General features: G+C 44.1%; 1 protein-coding gene and 1 pseudogene across 2 annotated transcripts in view; both read right to left on the bottom strand.

Annotated features, from left to right (window-relative positions):
* The window catches only part of CTDSPL (CTD small phosphatase like), a 124705-nt gene that overhangs the window by 16586 nt on the left and 94544 nt on the right, over positions 1 to 13575 (bottom strand). For both annotated transcript variants that reach the window (XM_070360506.1, XM_070360507.1), the window contains exons 3-4: positions 9485 to 9517; positions 1753 to 1854 (exon numbers count right to left, since the gene is read on the bottom strand). In XM_070360506.1, the coding sequence (XP_070216607.1) occupies positions 1753 to 1854; positions 9485 to 9517 (135 nt within the window). The remainder of the gene's footprint in view (positions 1 to 1752; positions 1855 to 9484; positions 9518 to 13575) is intronic.
* LOC138984730 (diphthamide biosynthesis protein 3-like) lies at positions 11953 to 12772 on the bottom strand (annotated as a pseudogene).

The raw sequence follows: 13575 nt of genomic DNA, 5'->3' as shown, positions 1-13575 counted from the left end.
AAGCCCTCAGTAACCTTGGGCAGTCTGGCTGGTGATGCCCATGCTCCCAGAGCTGCTTGCAAGGAAGCTGGCTATGCTGTGATGACAACTGACCCTTGCCCTAAAGGCCTTTGCTCCTCAGGGACGTGAGAAAGTCCTGAGCATCCTGCCCACAGGGGAGGAAAAGCTTCCAATGCAGTTCACAGTTGAGTTGGGATATAAGGTCACTGAATCCTTGGGATCAATCCTGGGAAGCCCATGTGAGGCTGTGGAATGAGTGGTACCCATATGCTCCAGTGGTCAGCCAGGCCATTTCTCACTGCCAGGAGGGTGTGTGGCCCCTCCTCCACACTCCCAAGGACTCCAGGACAACTGCCTGGCCCTGACCTGTCAAGGAGGATTCTGTTTAGTGAGAAGCAGGCCCAAAGAGGGATGTTTCTGGCAGAAAGGTCTGCAGGAAAATTTGATAGCTCTCTTGCACTTCCCATACCGCCATCAAGGAGTGACTGGCTGGTGTCAGACACACCCTTCATCTCAGGTGGTGCTTTCAGGTCTTCCAGCAAAGTCAGCAGGGTCATGGGCCGGTGGTAGACAGAGGAAAATGGTCTAACTGGCCAGCAACAGGAGGGCAGTTCCATTACCGGAAACATCCCAAGGAAAACAGGACCAGGACCCCATACGCTTTCTGCTTCTCCCCCAATGCACCAATCCCCTATTCTCAAACTTTTTCATCATTTGCTCATTTCAAACAACTTTAAAAATTGGAAAAATGATTAATTAACTCATTTATTAGGAGTACAGCCATTGCTGTTCCTCCCTGGAGGCCCAAGCTTCCCAGGTGGCACAGTAGTAAAGAATCTGCCTGAAATGCAGGAGGCCTAAGAGACACTGGTTTGATCCCTGGGTCAGGAAGATCCCCTGGAGGAGGAAATGGCAACCCACTCCAGTATTCTTGCCTGGAGAATTCCATGGACAGAAGAGTCTGGAGGGCTACAGTTCCTGTGGCTGCAAAGAGACATGACTGAGCACATACACACATACATGGAGGCCCTTGGGTAGTTTGTAATTTTGGCTGCTATTCTGGTGGGGAGATGGAGAGGGAGGCGTGAGGGAGGTGACGGAAGTCAGACTGTGATGCTCACGCTGAGCGTACTGCAGCCCCTGGCCTTCAGGAGGGAGGGCATGCAGGTGGATACACACTTAGCCATGAAGCTAAGGAAAAACTCCAGCAAACTCTTGTCATGAAAACCATTAAGATAAATGACTGAATCTGTTCAGATGCTGTAACTCTGAAAGTCTTCTTCAGAGCTGGGCATCTTCCAAAACTTGGTCTGGGAAAATTTCCAGGATAGTCAGTTGCTTGCTAGTTTTCAACTGTGTCTCCCCTTGTCATTCCCCATATAACCTGCAGCTCGCACAGTGCTCAGTTACTCAGACAAACACACAGCGGTGTCCTGGGGCACTGCCTGCCTCGTGCCACCTGGAAAGTATTTCTGCGGGGGGCAGAGTGCTGGAAAACTTAAACTGCATAAGAATGAGGTCTCAGGGATATTGGCAGCCCAGTGGATTTTTTTCCTCCCAAACTAATTATGTCAATATTCAACTACTCGAGTTAATGTTCACCTGAGTTAATAACCAACTGTTACTGGGATTTTATGAACAGTGAAGTCATATGCCAACAAACCACAAGCTTTCATCTTTTTAGTTTTCCATTTTCCAATACAATTGTAGCCAAATCACAAAGATCACTGATCGTTTTTTATGTTGATTTACCTTAAATGAACTGTGCACCAATGTTTCATCTAAATCGATGACCACACATTTCTTTCCATAGTCAAGCACCGTTACCTCTGGAAGGAGGTATTTAGCTGGTGGCTAAAGTCGGGAAAAAAAAATCAATATTATTATCTTTATATAAAAGATCAACCAATTCCCTTATTATTGTGTTACACTATGACAGTGAGGTTAGAAATGAAACCAAACATTTAAATGTCTGGTTAGGTGCATCATGGAATTTTATTAAAAACAATAGGAAGAAGTAGCTTACAACTGAAGTTTTACCAAACAAATACTGTGCCACTGTCTGAACAGCTATGATGAGGGCCTGGGCTTTGGAACCAGACAAAGCTTGGCTGGAATATCCGCTCTCTTTCATCAGCTCTGTTTCTTGGCTCTGAGTTGGGAGAATAATACTTACCATAAAAGGTTGTTATCAGCTATAATTGAAGTAAAACATCCAGCATTCTGCCTGGCACATGTGTGGTAGCTATTGCTATTATTAAAATGGACAATATGAAAATGAATGTTCAATTATAACAGCTATTCTAACCATGCACCCCATGTTCTGGGGTCCTATTTCACTTTAAACTCACTATGGTATCTAAGTATATTTTAGAGCTATACTGGACCATAGTATTTTTTTAAGTGACTGAAATTCTGAAAAACCTTTAAGAGGAACTATAGAACCACCAGCAAAATGCAATCCAAAGTGAAAACTGAAAGTCGCTCAGTTGTGTCCAACTCTTTGTGAGCCCACCCATGGCCTATACAATCCATGGAACTCTCCAGGCCAGAATGCTGGAGTGGGTAGCCGTTCCCTTCTCCAGGGGAACTTCCCAACCCAGGGATCAAACCCAGGTCTCCCGCATTGTAGGCAGATTCTTTACCAGCTGAGCCACCAGGGAAGCCCAGCAATCCACAGTGACCTCCAGTAACAGGAAACAGAACTAAGACTGGCCCACACGCAGTGCCCTGTGCTGTGCGTGCCCCGCTGTGGTACAACACGGGGTGAAGGTGGCGGTCCATCCCTTTAGTCTGTCCCTGGCAGTCACACTTGAATTCACATGCTGTGTGTTAACCAGAAAACCCACTGATATGTCTTTGTAGTAGCTGACAATCTTACAGTAAAGAGGTCATAAGAGTTAAGAAAATGCTGGATATCTTCAGCCAATCTCAATTTTTGACTTCAGAGTATTTATTTCTTGGGCCTTGCTTCAGTTTAGAAACAATTTTAAGCATTTCAGTTTACTCTGTGGCATATTCACTACCCAATATTAACTAGCTAATTTTCTGTCCTGGAGGAAGTTCAGACTCTGTTCTGGAGTTAATGCAAAACAAAACAACAAGAAAATCTCTATCTGCCCCAAGCCACTGAAGAATGGACAAATTAGCTTATCAAATAAAACAAGAAGAAAGAAAAGTAATCTAGAAGTATTTCCTTTCAAATGGCTTTCTTTCTTTCTTTCTCTCTTTTTGGTTCAAGTTGAACATTAGTCAAGGAATTTGTTTTAATTTTGGACTTCAGCTGGTTCAATAGTGAATGTAACACAGGCGGTCAACAGGTTAGGTAAATTTGCAAATGCAGTGATTATCTTGGCTGGAGGGCTTGTGGGGTTGAGCAGGATGAGCCCTGTGTGGAGACAGGAGAGTTTCTAATGCCAGGGGCTCTCTCTATTGAGTGTGTGCGCTTCATTCTCTCCAACATCACCCAGGAGAAAAGGCCCTTATGGCCTCCCAACTCCTTTGGCGCTAATGAATGCTCACAGGCAGAATCCTCGACGGTGTGGCTCTGGGAAAGACGTGTCTTAGACCTTGGGTGTGGGATCCAGGGTCATGGAAAGGACTCTGCCCTTCATTTCAAATCAGCAAGCGACTTTTATATTTTAAAAAATGAAAATAAACCATGGGAATTTCTTGGAAGTCCAGTGGTTAAGACTCAGTGCTTTCACTGCTGGGGCCTGGGTTCAATCCCCGGTCAGGGAACTAAGACCCTGTATGTTGTGTGGCATGGTCAAAACAAACAAACAAACAAAAAAAACCCCTGCAAAACTTGCAAGAAGTTCTGTATCAAAAAGAGATTTAAAAAGGTATGGTGTAATGAGCCCAATAAATGAACGTAATATAGAGAACTGGGGTTATTTCTGTTGTGTGGACCATAGCAGAAAACATACTTGCAACGAAAATAAAAATTTTTTTTTTAATTTTCTATTTCATAATTATGTAATAAAAACACATTCTGATTGTAAAGAATATAGACACATAAGACACAAGTATTCCCTCTTCCATATCCCCCATTCCTTTCCCCAGGTGTCCCCCTTCTTAGTTTGGTGTGTATCTGCCTAGACCTTTTTCTATGCATTTATAGACTAAAACAACATTTTAACTTTATGTAATTGCCAGCCTGGAAAATAAAGATCTAGAACTTCTATCCCGAGCATATCTGAAAACATCAAAGATCTGCCAAAAGTGGCTCAGTTATTTTCCAAGCTCAAGAATAAAAATTACTTTCTTTGCAGATTTAACCCACACTTTACAAGCATTCTTTGAATTACCAGTAAGGAAAAAGCCTCCCCATATTATTTTAAGAGAGAAAAGAGTGAGTGGGGTGAGAGGCATAATAAGCAAGCTATTGATTTATCATTTGTGCTGCAGAGAACAAGGCCAGGCTGGGGCCATGCACTGTGCGGGGCGGGTGGGGGGTGGAGTTTCGTTAATCCTCAGCCTGGTTCCTAAATGCACGCAGCTTCCCAGAAAGCTCGGCTTTAGATTAATGCCAATTCTTCAGACCATGGGTAAGAATTCTCCTGGACAGCTGCTGTGTCCTCGGAACGTGCAAGGATGCTAGATACCTGCAGGAGTGTTCTGTGACTTCAGTGACCTGCTCAGGTGATGCTTGAATCATTAACTAAAAAATGTCCTGAGGCAAATTTTCCCTCAGACCATCATAAAGCTGAAGAATAGGAGAAACACCAAGCATATAAAAAAGGAGCTTTTTCTGAACACGATGATTTGTTCCAAAGCATGGGTGGGCATGGCCAGGGGGTGGGAATAGGGGCAAGAAATCATGGGAGGTGAGGCAGAGGCTAGGTCTGGGGAGGGCACTCACACCAGTGATCTTCCTGGGAGTGGAAGTGAAAGTCCTGTCTTGGTCATGGACTGGCAGCAGGAATAGCTGATCTAAGGTACTCACCCCATAGCACACTCTCACAAACCTTACAAATGCAGTGCCTCTTCTTGGGACACGGATGGTGGTCTGTGCATTTGAGGTTTCAGGCGCTGAGTCTGCACACTGTCCCCCACCATCCCCACGCCTCCAAGCTAAGGGCAGAGTCTCAGGGCTGTGGGCAAAGGGGACTCGACACCACCTCTAATGAGAGGAAATGCTCTGCTTATACGCTTTTCACAAGGTTTGCTGTTTATTAAAGGCTTCTTAAGCCAACAGCATAGAAACTTAACTGTTAGAAAACAACTTTCTCCTCTTCTCTTTCAACATTTTTATGGCTCAGCTGCACTGTCTCGCTGGTGCGGTTGGTCTGTTATTCCAGCAAGAGCGTGGAACTATGGGGTCAGGTCTACACTGGGGCCAAAGCATTGAGTGCTCACGTTCAGCCTTACCACCACACTTTCCTGTTTCCCAAACTGTTCTCTGCTTTTTTCCTTACGCTTCGGTACCTGACCTTTACCGGACAGACCATGAGGGCCTCAAACCCCAGCTCCCAATTGGGAGTCAAATGTTACTAAGCGGCACGTTGAAAACCAAGTCCAGACAGAGATATCACTTCCAGTAGGTGTACAAAAGATGGGTTACTCAGGACATGATGCGGGGACAACTGACTTGCCATTTGGAAAAGCAAATAAAGCTGGACCTGGGTTACGTGGAAAAGCAAACAAGGGTGAATTTTGACTTCACACCTTACATCAACATAATCCAGATGGATCGAAGATTTAAGTGTGATAATGAAATTGTTAAAACACTAGGAGAAGATGTGGGTCACAGTCATAGAGTGGGGAGATCTTTCTAAGCATGATATAAAGTTCAGAAGCCATAAAAGATTTCCCTATACAAAATTAAACTTCTTTGTGGCCAAAATGATTATGGACAAGGCCGAAAGATATATCATAAATTTAGGGGAGAGTGCTAATTTCCCTGAAATTTGAAAAGATAACAGTATAAATGAATAGGGAAGGAGAAATACACATGTACAATAAACTTGTGAAAAGATGTTCATATTCATTCAGGAAGAAATACCAATTAAAGCAATAAATCGATACCATTCTTTACTTTTAGATCAGCAAAGATTAAAGTATTTCCTAACTACCATTTTTGATAAGGGAATGGACTCTTGGTGGGAATTTAAATTAGGTTTTTAGAGGATAATTTGCCTTTAATCTACCAAAAATATACAGTATACCCTTTGACCTAGTATTTCCACAACTAGGAACTGATCGCCTAGATACTATCACTCAGGTGCACAAACACATAGGCACAAGAGTATTTATTTTTAAGAGCACAGAAGTGGAAACCAAGTAAATGCCATCAACTACATGTAAAACAATGAGGCAGCTTGCTACGGACTAATATCTGGAAAGATATTCAAGGTATCCTGCTAAAAGCGAAAACAATTTGTAATACTCTTGCTTGTTTAAAGATGCTTGTGTTGATTTAGAAAGTTTTTGGTATACAAAAAATACTAGTATACTAGTTTCTAATATACAACAAATACTAGAAGGGTATTCTAAGGAGTGAGATCAAGTTGGGGGATTTTCTTTTCTATTTTAATCTTTCAGTATTTTTTTTAAACCATGACTTTGAATAATGAAAAAATATGAATGAGGGCTTCCCTGGGGGCTCAGTGGTAAAGAATCTGTTTGCCAACGCGGGAGACACGGGTTTGATGCCTGATCTGGGATGACCCCACACGCTGTGAAGCAACTAAGCCTGTCTACCACAACTTCTGAGCCTGTGTTCCAGCGCCCGTGCTCTGAAACAAGAGAAGCCACAGCAATGAGAAGCTGGCACACTGAAAACAGAGAGCAGCACTGCTTGCTGCAAGTAGAGAGAAGTCTGCACAAATAAATAAAAATTAAAAAGCATGAATGAAAAACTGAATAATGAAAAAATGAGCTGAGTAAAAAACAAAAACAAAATCAAAAGATCCAACCTGCACATATAAACTACAGCATGTGAATAACAAAAGGAGGACTTGTGAAGTGAGCAGCAGCGATGGGCCTCCAGTTGGACCTCCTCTGGGCACCTACAGGCTCAGGGGCAGCTTTGTCTTCATGGGCTGGACAAAGCTTTTACAGGGCATGAGGACTTGGTTTGGAGGCTCAGTACAAACCTGACTTCTGATCCTGTGGGGCAGTGCTCCAAGCTCTCAGGGCTCTCAGTACTAACCACTGCCCTTTCTGGGCCACAGGGCAGTGTTACTGTTTATGGAACCTGCAACTTTGACAGGTAGGTGCAGATTTTGCGGGGGACCCCAAGGCTCGAATCCTTTGGCAAAGCTGGCCTCCAGTTGGGCTTGGGTTCAGTCTTGCCTGCTAAACAGCCAGCGGAGGTCACATGGTATCCATCAGTGGACCTGCTTTTCTGGAGGTGATCATTCAAAGATGTGAGTTACTTTGGGTAGGCTTTGTTTTCCTGCAAAGTATTTCAGATGCGTAAAGCCTGACCCAGTGTCTCACATGTAGGTAAGGTCTGCAGTTTACCGACATAACACTGAGCTAAATTACAAAAGGCGTCTTTTCCCTCATGGCTATTTTATTCTGGGATTCTAGAAAGAGATTTGTGGAGAAAGGGTCATTTGTCTCAGTAGAGTGTTTGCCCTGACAAATACATTGATTCAACACTTAACTTTATAGATAGCTGTGAATTAACTCTGGAAAAAAACCAGAGCTATCAGAGTACCAGAGGTAGGGGGAGAGATGCCACCTGTTGTCATCTGTTGAATGTAGACATGCTTGCAGGAAAAATACACAAAACTACTTTGTTATAAAGATTAAAAAGAGACCCTGGTAGCAATTTCACTGGGTACCCTACTCAAACACTGGATTAGAAGATGGATTGATCCATCTTTTTGATCCAAGTCAGTTCCCAACAAAGCCTAAACCCTAGGCATGCTGGCAAATTCAGAATCATTCCACAAACTCATGCAAGCTGCAAATCAATGCAGAGTTAAAGTTCAGGGAAAAAATTCACAAGTGATATCCACTACCAAATTTGGAGTCAACCTGTTACTTTGCCAACAAAGGTCCATCTAGTCAAGGCTATGGTTTTTCCAGTGGTCATGTATGGATGTGAGAGTTGGACTGTGAAGAAAGCTGAGCACCGAAGAATTGATGCTTATCAACTGTGGTGTTGAGAAGACTCTTGAGAGTCCCTTGGACTGCAAGGCGATCCAACCAGTCCATTCTAAAGGAGATCAATCCTGAGTGTTCTTTGGAAGGAATGATGCTAAAGCTGAAACTCCAGTACTTTGGCCACCTCATGTGAAGAGTTGACTCATTGGAAAAGACCCTGATGCTGGGAGGGATAGGGGGCAGGAGGAAAAGGGGACAACAGAGGATGAGATGGCTGGATGGCATCACCGATTCAATGGACGTGAGTTTGAGTGAACTCTGGGAGTTGGTGATGGACAGGGAGGCCTGGTGTGCTGCGATTCATGGGGTCGCAAAGAGTTGGACACGACTGAGTGACTGACTGACTGACTGAACTCGTTGTAATGAATGTAATGAAATCGTTTCTTTCAATGTAAGATCAGTGTCTCTTGGATGCTCCCAGAAAATAACGTTAAAAAGCCCAAGGAAAGACAGATGAACAGACTTCAAGCAGACAATCTGAATCAGAATCTTTATGGATTAGAATACCAATTTCAGGCCATCTGAAAAAAAAAAACAAAAAACCTAAGTCCTTCTCTAAGGACACAGACTGTTTGAAAGATCTTGTTTGATACAGGCATCTCAACTGCAGGTTTCTTTTGGGAGTTGATCATTGACCGAAGATCAATGCTTCCTGCTGGCTGGCCTCAGGCTACCTGGCTCAGCTGGCAGAGCAGAAGGAAGAGGAGGAGTGGTGGGGACAGCCTGTGCTAGGCTCAGACTCTGGTCAGTCTCCCGAACTCCAGGACAGAAGTTGGTGGCTCAAGGGGATACCCAGTTGTGGCAGAGCTGCAGTACAGCCAGCCTGGGAGAGTCAGGGCGGAAGCAGGGAATGGGACGGGGGTGGTCCCACAAGGTCTGTAAATATGATTGGGCTGATTTTTCTGATGGAGCCATAGCCAAGCTACTGACACTTGAACAATCAGAAATGGCCTGCTCCCTTGGGAGGGGCGTCTTGGGAACCTGGTACCACTGAAACAGAACCTGTTGCAAAGAATCTCTTTGGGACAAAAGTATGGTCTCCCAGTCTATGGGGTGGGGACGGGGAGAAGGAAGTGCTGCCTTAAACTTATTCAGGAGGTCCTTCTCAGAGAGAAAGGTCAGAGTTTGGTTAATAGATGCTGGTTGCCTTGTTGTTCTTGAGAAAGTTCTCAGAACTTCCTGCTAACAGTTTAAAATGTAGCTTCACTCCCCCGCCACCGCCCCCCTAAACACAACAGAGTTCTTTATACCATGATTAAAAAGCTCAATATAAGCCAAATATTAAAAAAAGTCTTTTATATTAGTAGGCCCAAAGCTACAAGATTCTATGAGTGTTTAAATAAAATTGGATAAATATACATACACTTGGTATGGGAATGATCTGCCTCTGGTCACCCTAAGGAGAAAGAAAAAACACAATCATTGTCAGATTTAAAGAGAAATAGATCATATTCTCAAAAGAAACTTCAAAGCACTCTTGAGTACTGCAGCCATACGACCTCCTGTTCTCTGTACCTTGGTGGGATTTAATGAGCAGGAGGAACCCAAGAATAGTCTTCAGTTACTGGGCTCCCCTCTGCCTCCTAGCCACTCCTTCCCCTGACAAACCAGGCCAGGTTCCTGAGGCTCATAAATCATCCTGTTTATTTAAATAGTGCCTCCTTTACTCCCAGGAATTTAATTCTTAATTGAAAAGGAGAAAGGAAAACCCATACTTTACTTTGATCCATGAATCTCTCTAACAACTCGCTTGTTGCTTCTTGTAAGTTTTTCTCCAAAGACTAAAGCCTCAAGTCAATATGATACGCAGGGAAATGGAGACAGTTTAACCAGATTCTGAGGATCCCCTGGACACTTCTGGCCCTCTTCTAGGGGAGGACTGGGCAAACGGGACAGGCAAGGTGCAAGGAATACCCTCCAAGGACACAGGCAAAGGACAGCTTTCCCATGAAAGGGAACAGAACCTGTATTGGTGGGGAGTGTTCAGAAAATTCAGGTCCCAAGAAAGGGCCTCAACCATTCCTTATCCCCAGAATGCCAGTCACTCCAGACTTGGTCCATGGAAACACTTCATGTTAACATCACTGAGAAAAGCTAATAAAAAAGCAAATTTATCTCCACTGAGAATTTCCAGTTTCTGTGTTTCTTATTCTTTTTCAGCTGATGGATGGGAGGCAATGGGTCACAGCATCACGGTCCCTGATAAGGAGACGCATGGTTCGCGGTCTTCCACGTGGAAGGATTTGTGAAAGTGTATCCTTCTTTATTCAGGGGGGTCACTGGGGACAGGGGTCTCATGAGAAGAAGTCAAACCTGACTGACACAGAGGCTGATCTCTGCTGATTTCTGATCTCTGCTCCAAGAACCATTTAGCAACTTCTAGATTATCTCCAGCCCCTCGTCATCACCTCTGCAGTGTGACAGTTGCTTGTTTCCTCCTGACATACTCTTGACGGCTCTTTCCTTCCTCAGGACACTGGGGGCTTGTCTTAAGGATTCACAACTGCCTTTGTCATCATTAAAGGTGGAGGCATGCTATTCTCCAACATAACAGCGCAATGAAATAAAATCTCAGTTTTCAAGAACTTATGCAGAGAAGTGCATTTCAGAAGCTTTTAAATACTATGGTTCCTAACATCTGGAGATTGGTGGGACAGTTTTTAACCAGAGGCTCACAAGCCCACTGGGTCACTGTGGACCCTCTCAGCCCTGCACTACTGACACTCGGGGCCTGTGGACTCTGCTGCGGGGGCAGCCCTGTGCTCTGCAGGGTGCTCAGCAGTATCCCTGGCTTCCAGGCACTAGATGCCAGTAGAAACCCTGGAGCGTCAACAGAAATGTGTCTGAGCGCATGTGTGTGTGTGCGCTCAGTCTTGAAGTTGCGTCTGACGCTTTGTGATCACATGGATGGTCACCCACCAGGCTCCTGTGTCCATGGGGATTCTCCAGGCAAGAATACTGGAGTGGGTTGCCATTTCCTCCTCCTGGGGATCTTCCTGACTCAGGGATTAACCTGCCATCTCCTATACTGGCAGGTGGATTCTTTACCACTGACTCACCAGGGAAGACCCACAATGTCACCAGACACTGTCAAATGTTTACTAGGGGAAACAGTCGTCTCCAGTTGAGAACCAAAGTGCTAGCGGGGAGATGGCAAACAGCCCCCGAACACAAGTGCATCTTTAGACTAAGTGAATGCTCAGTGAGGTGAGAGGTAACACCACTAAATGGTTACTTTGGAAGGGCGTGAGGAAACACAGACCACAACCAAAGCTGCTACCTTAGACAGGTATCTGAGCTTGAAAATGACCCCAGAGGTTTACGTGTGTGTGTGAACATGGGGCGTGCATGGATGAGTAAGCATCTAGCAATGGCATTCACTCTGCCTCACTCTCAGTAGTCCTCCATGTCTCTGCCACTGGAGTCTTCAGAGTGCCAACAACTCCCTGCCTCTGGCAAGGGCTGCACACACTTCCATACTTTCATTTTGGGGCAACTGGTCTTCAGTCCAGGCTGTAATTGGGACAGTCGCAATGGCTGTCACACCAGGCCACTGCTCAGAAGCTTTTCTCTAGGACATAGTAAATACACACGATGCATGGAATCATTCTGTCCACATCGTTCTCTCCTCCTCCAGCAGGCTGAGTTCAAAGAGGCAGAGAGGGCCTGGGAGGCAGTGGTAGAGACAGGCCTGCAACTGGCTTCCACATCTACTGAGCCTGGGTTTTACGTTCCAGTGTCCTGATTAGGCAAGTGCAAAGGGCAGAGTTGCCCCGCTTTGACATGGGCTCTTTCTACAGGGTCTGGTCTCACACACTGAAGGGTCACAGATTATGCAAATGATGCACTATTAAGGGTTAATGCTTTAAAAAGCCACTCTGACAAGTGTTAACCGAAGGACATTTCCACGAACGAACACCAGGTCCAGGTAAGTCCAGCTCTGCTGCAGGAGATGCCTTCAAAGACCTTTATTCTCTGGTAGATACAGCTAAGGGTTCCAGGAAACCTTCCAGGAGGAAGGTTTCTTTAACACCACCTTCTCAAGCCATTCATCTAGGCAGGTATTCATTAAACAAAACTTTTACTATGACAGCAGTGACTCCTATCTCTCTCCAAAATGATTGTACCCATGAAGAAGCTATTGACTTTGCATTTGATTTTTCCAGCTTGGCTCATTTCCCAAAGTTCAGGCTTTGGAATCTAACATGTCTTCTTCAGCGTTTAACTAGTTCTTTGTCAGTAGAAGTGGCTGGGACTGTCTCTCCACACATGAACTGATCTTTGTCATAAATCAGTTTCACAAGGAGAGAGCAGCTAGGGCACGTTGCCACGTCTTCCCTGTTCTTCAAACCTTCCTTGATGATGCAGAAATTACCCCTACGTGGGCAGGAGTAGAAACACGTCCCGGAGTCCTTGTCATGTTGAAGTGCTCAATCTCCACCTTGTCATGAAACAAGGCCATTGTCACTGGGACAGCAGAGGTCTGTCACTTCGCGACCTGACCCAGGCCGGGGCAGGTCCAACCTCAAGGGCGCTGGCCCAGTTTGGGTAATTCTTCTCCTTTTTTTTTCAATCCTCTACAGGCCTAGGATACAAACTATGTTCCCTTCATTAATAGGGACTCTCTACAGCAATGATTTTCAAACTGTAAAAGTTGATAGTTTAAGGAAAGTACACTGAGGGGAGATATCAGAATACAGGGCTCTGACAGGGTTTACAGCCAAATTTCATTATACAAATTCTACCGACGTATTTTTCCACATCAACTGAGGGTAAGGTTTAATATCTCTTAAGGCAAGTTATCTTTCATTATATTTTTCCAAAAATTTCTCAGCTATTCTTAGATAGCTTTCCTTCTATGTCAATTTTAAGTCTTCCTATTCAGAAACACAGCACATTTCGTAATAAATAAGAGCCACCATACCAAAAGCTTTTAGTGAACTCTCATTTTTTGGTAGTATTTTGGGTTTTCAATGCAAATAATCACACCATCTGCAAATAAAATTGGCTTCCTATCTTTTCCATATTTATATCAATCATTTCATTTTTTTATCTTATTACATATATTAGCCAGAACTGCCAATGATTTTCCTATGTTGTTGGCTGTTTATTTTTAGAAGTCAGCTTTTTATGATGCTCAAATGATATTCTACTGTGTATCTGGCTGTACTGTTGATTGGTATGTAAAGGTTTATGGCTACTATATACGTCATGTATTAGATGCTGTGACATAAAATGTCCCTCTTTCTCTTGTTTAATGCTTTTGGCCTTGAATTCTGTTTGTCTGATTTTAACATTGCCACTTTTGCTTTCTATTTATTTGATTTGCTTTGTACACTTTGCCCATCTCTTAATTTTCTACCTTTTTTTTGGTATTACTGTATGTTGGATGCTGGGTCAGAAACTAGTAGCCACCTGCTGTAAGTCATTAGCACTGTTTACCAAATCCAGCTC

Source organism: Bos mutus, chromosome 22 (assembly GCF_027580195.1).
Source record: "Bos mutus isolate GX-2022 chromosome 22, NWIPB_WYAK_1.1, whole genome shotgun sequence".
Classification (NCBI taxonomy): Eukaryota; Metazoa; Chordata; class Mammalia; order Artiodactyla; family Bovidae; genus Bos; species Bos mutus.
The sequence above is the reverse complement of the archived record's forward strand: the minus strand, read 5'-3'. Positions and strand labels throughout refer to the sequence as shown.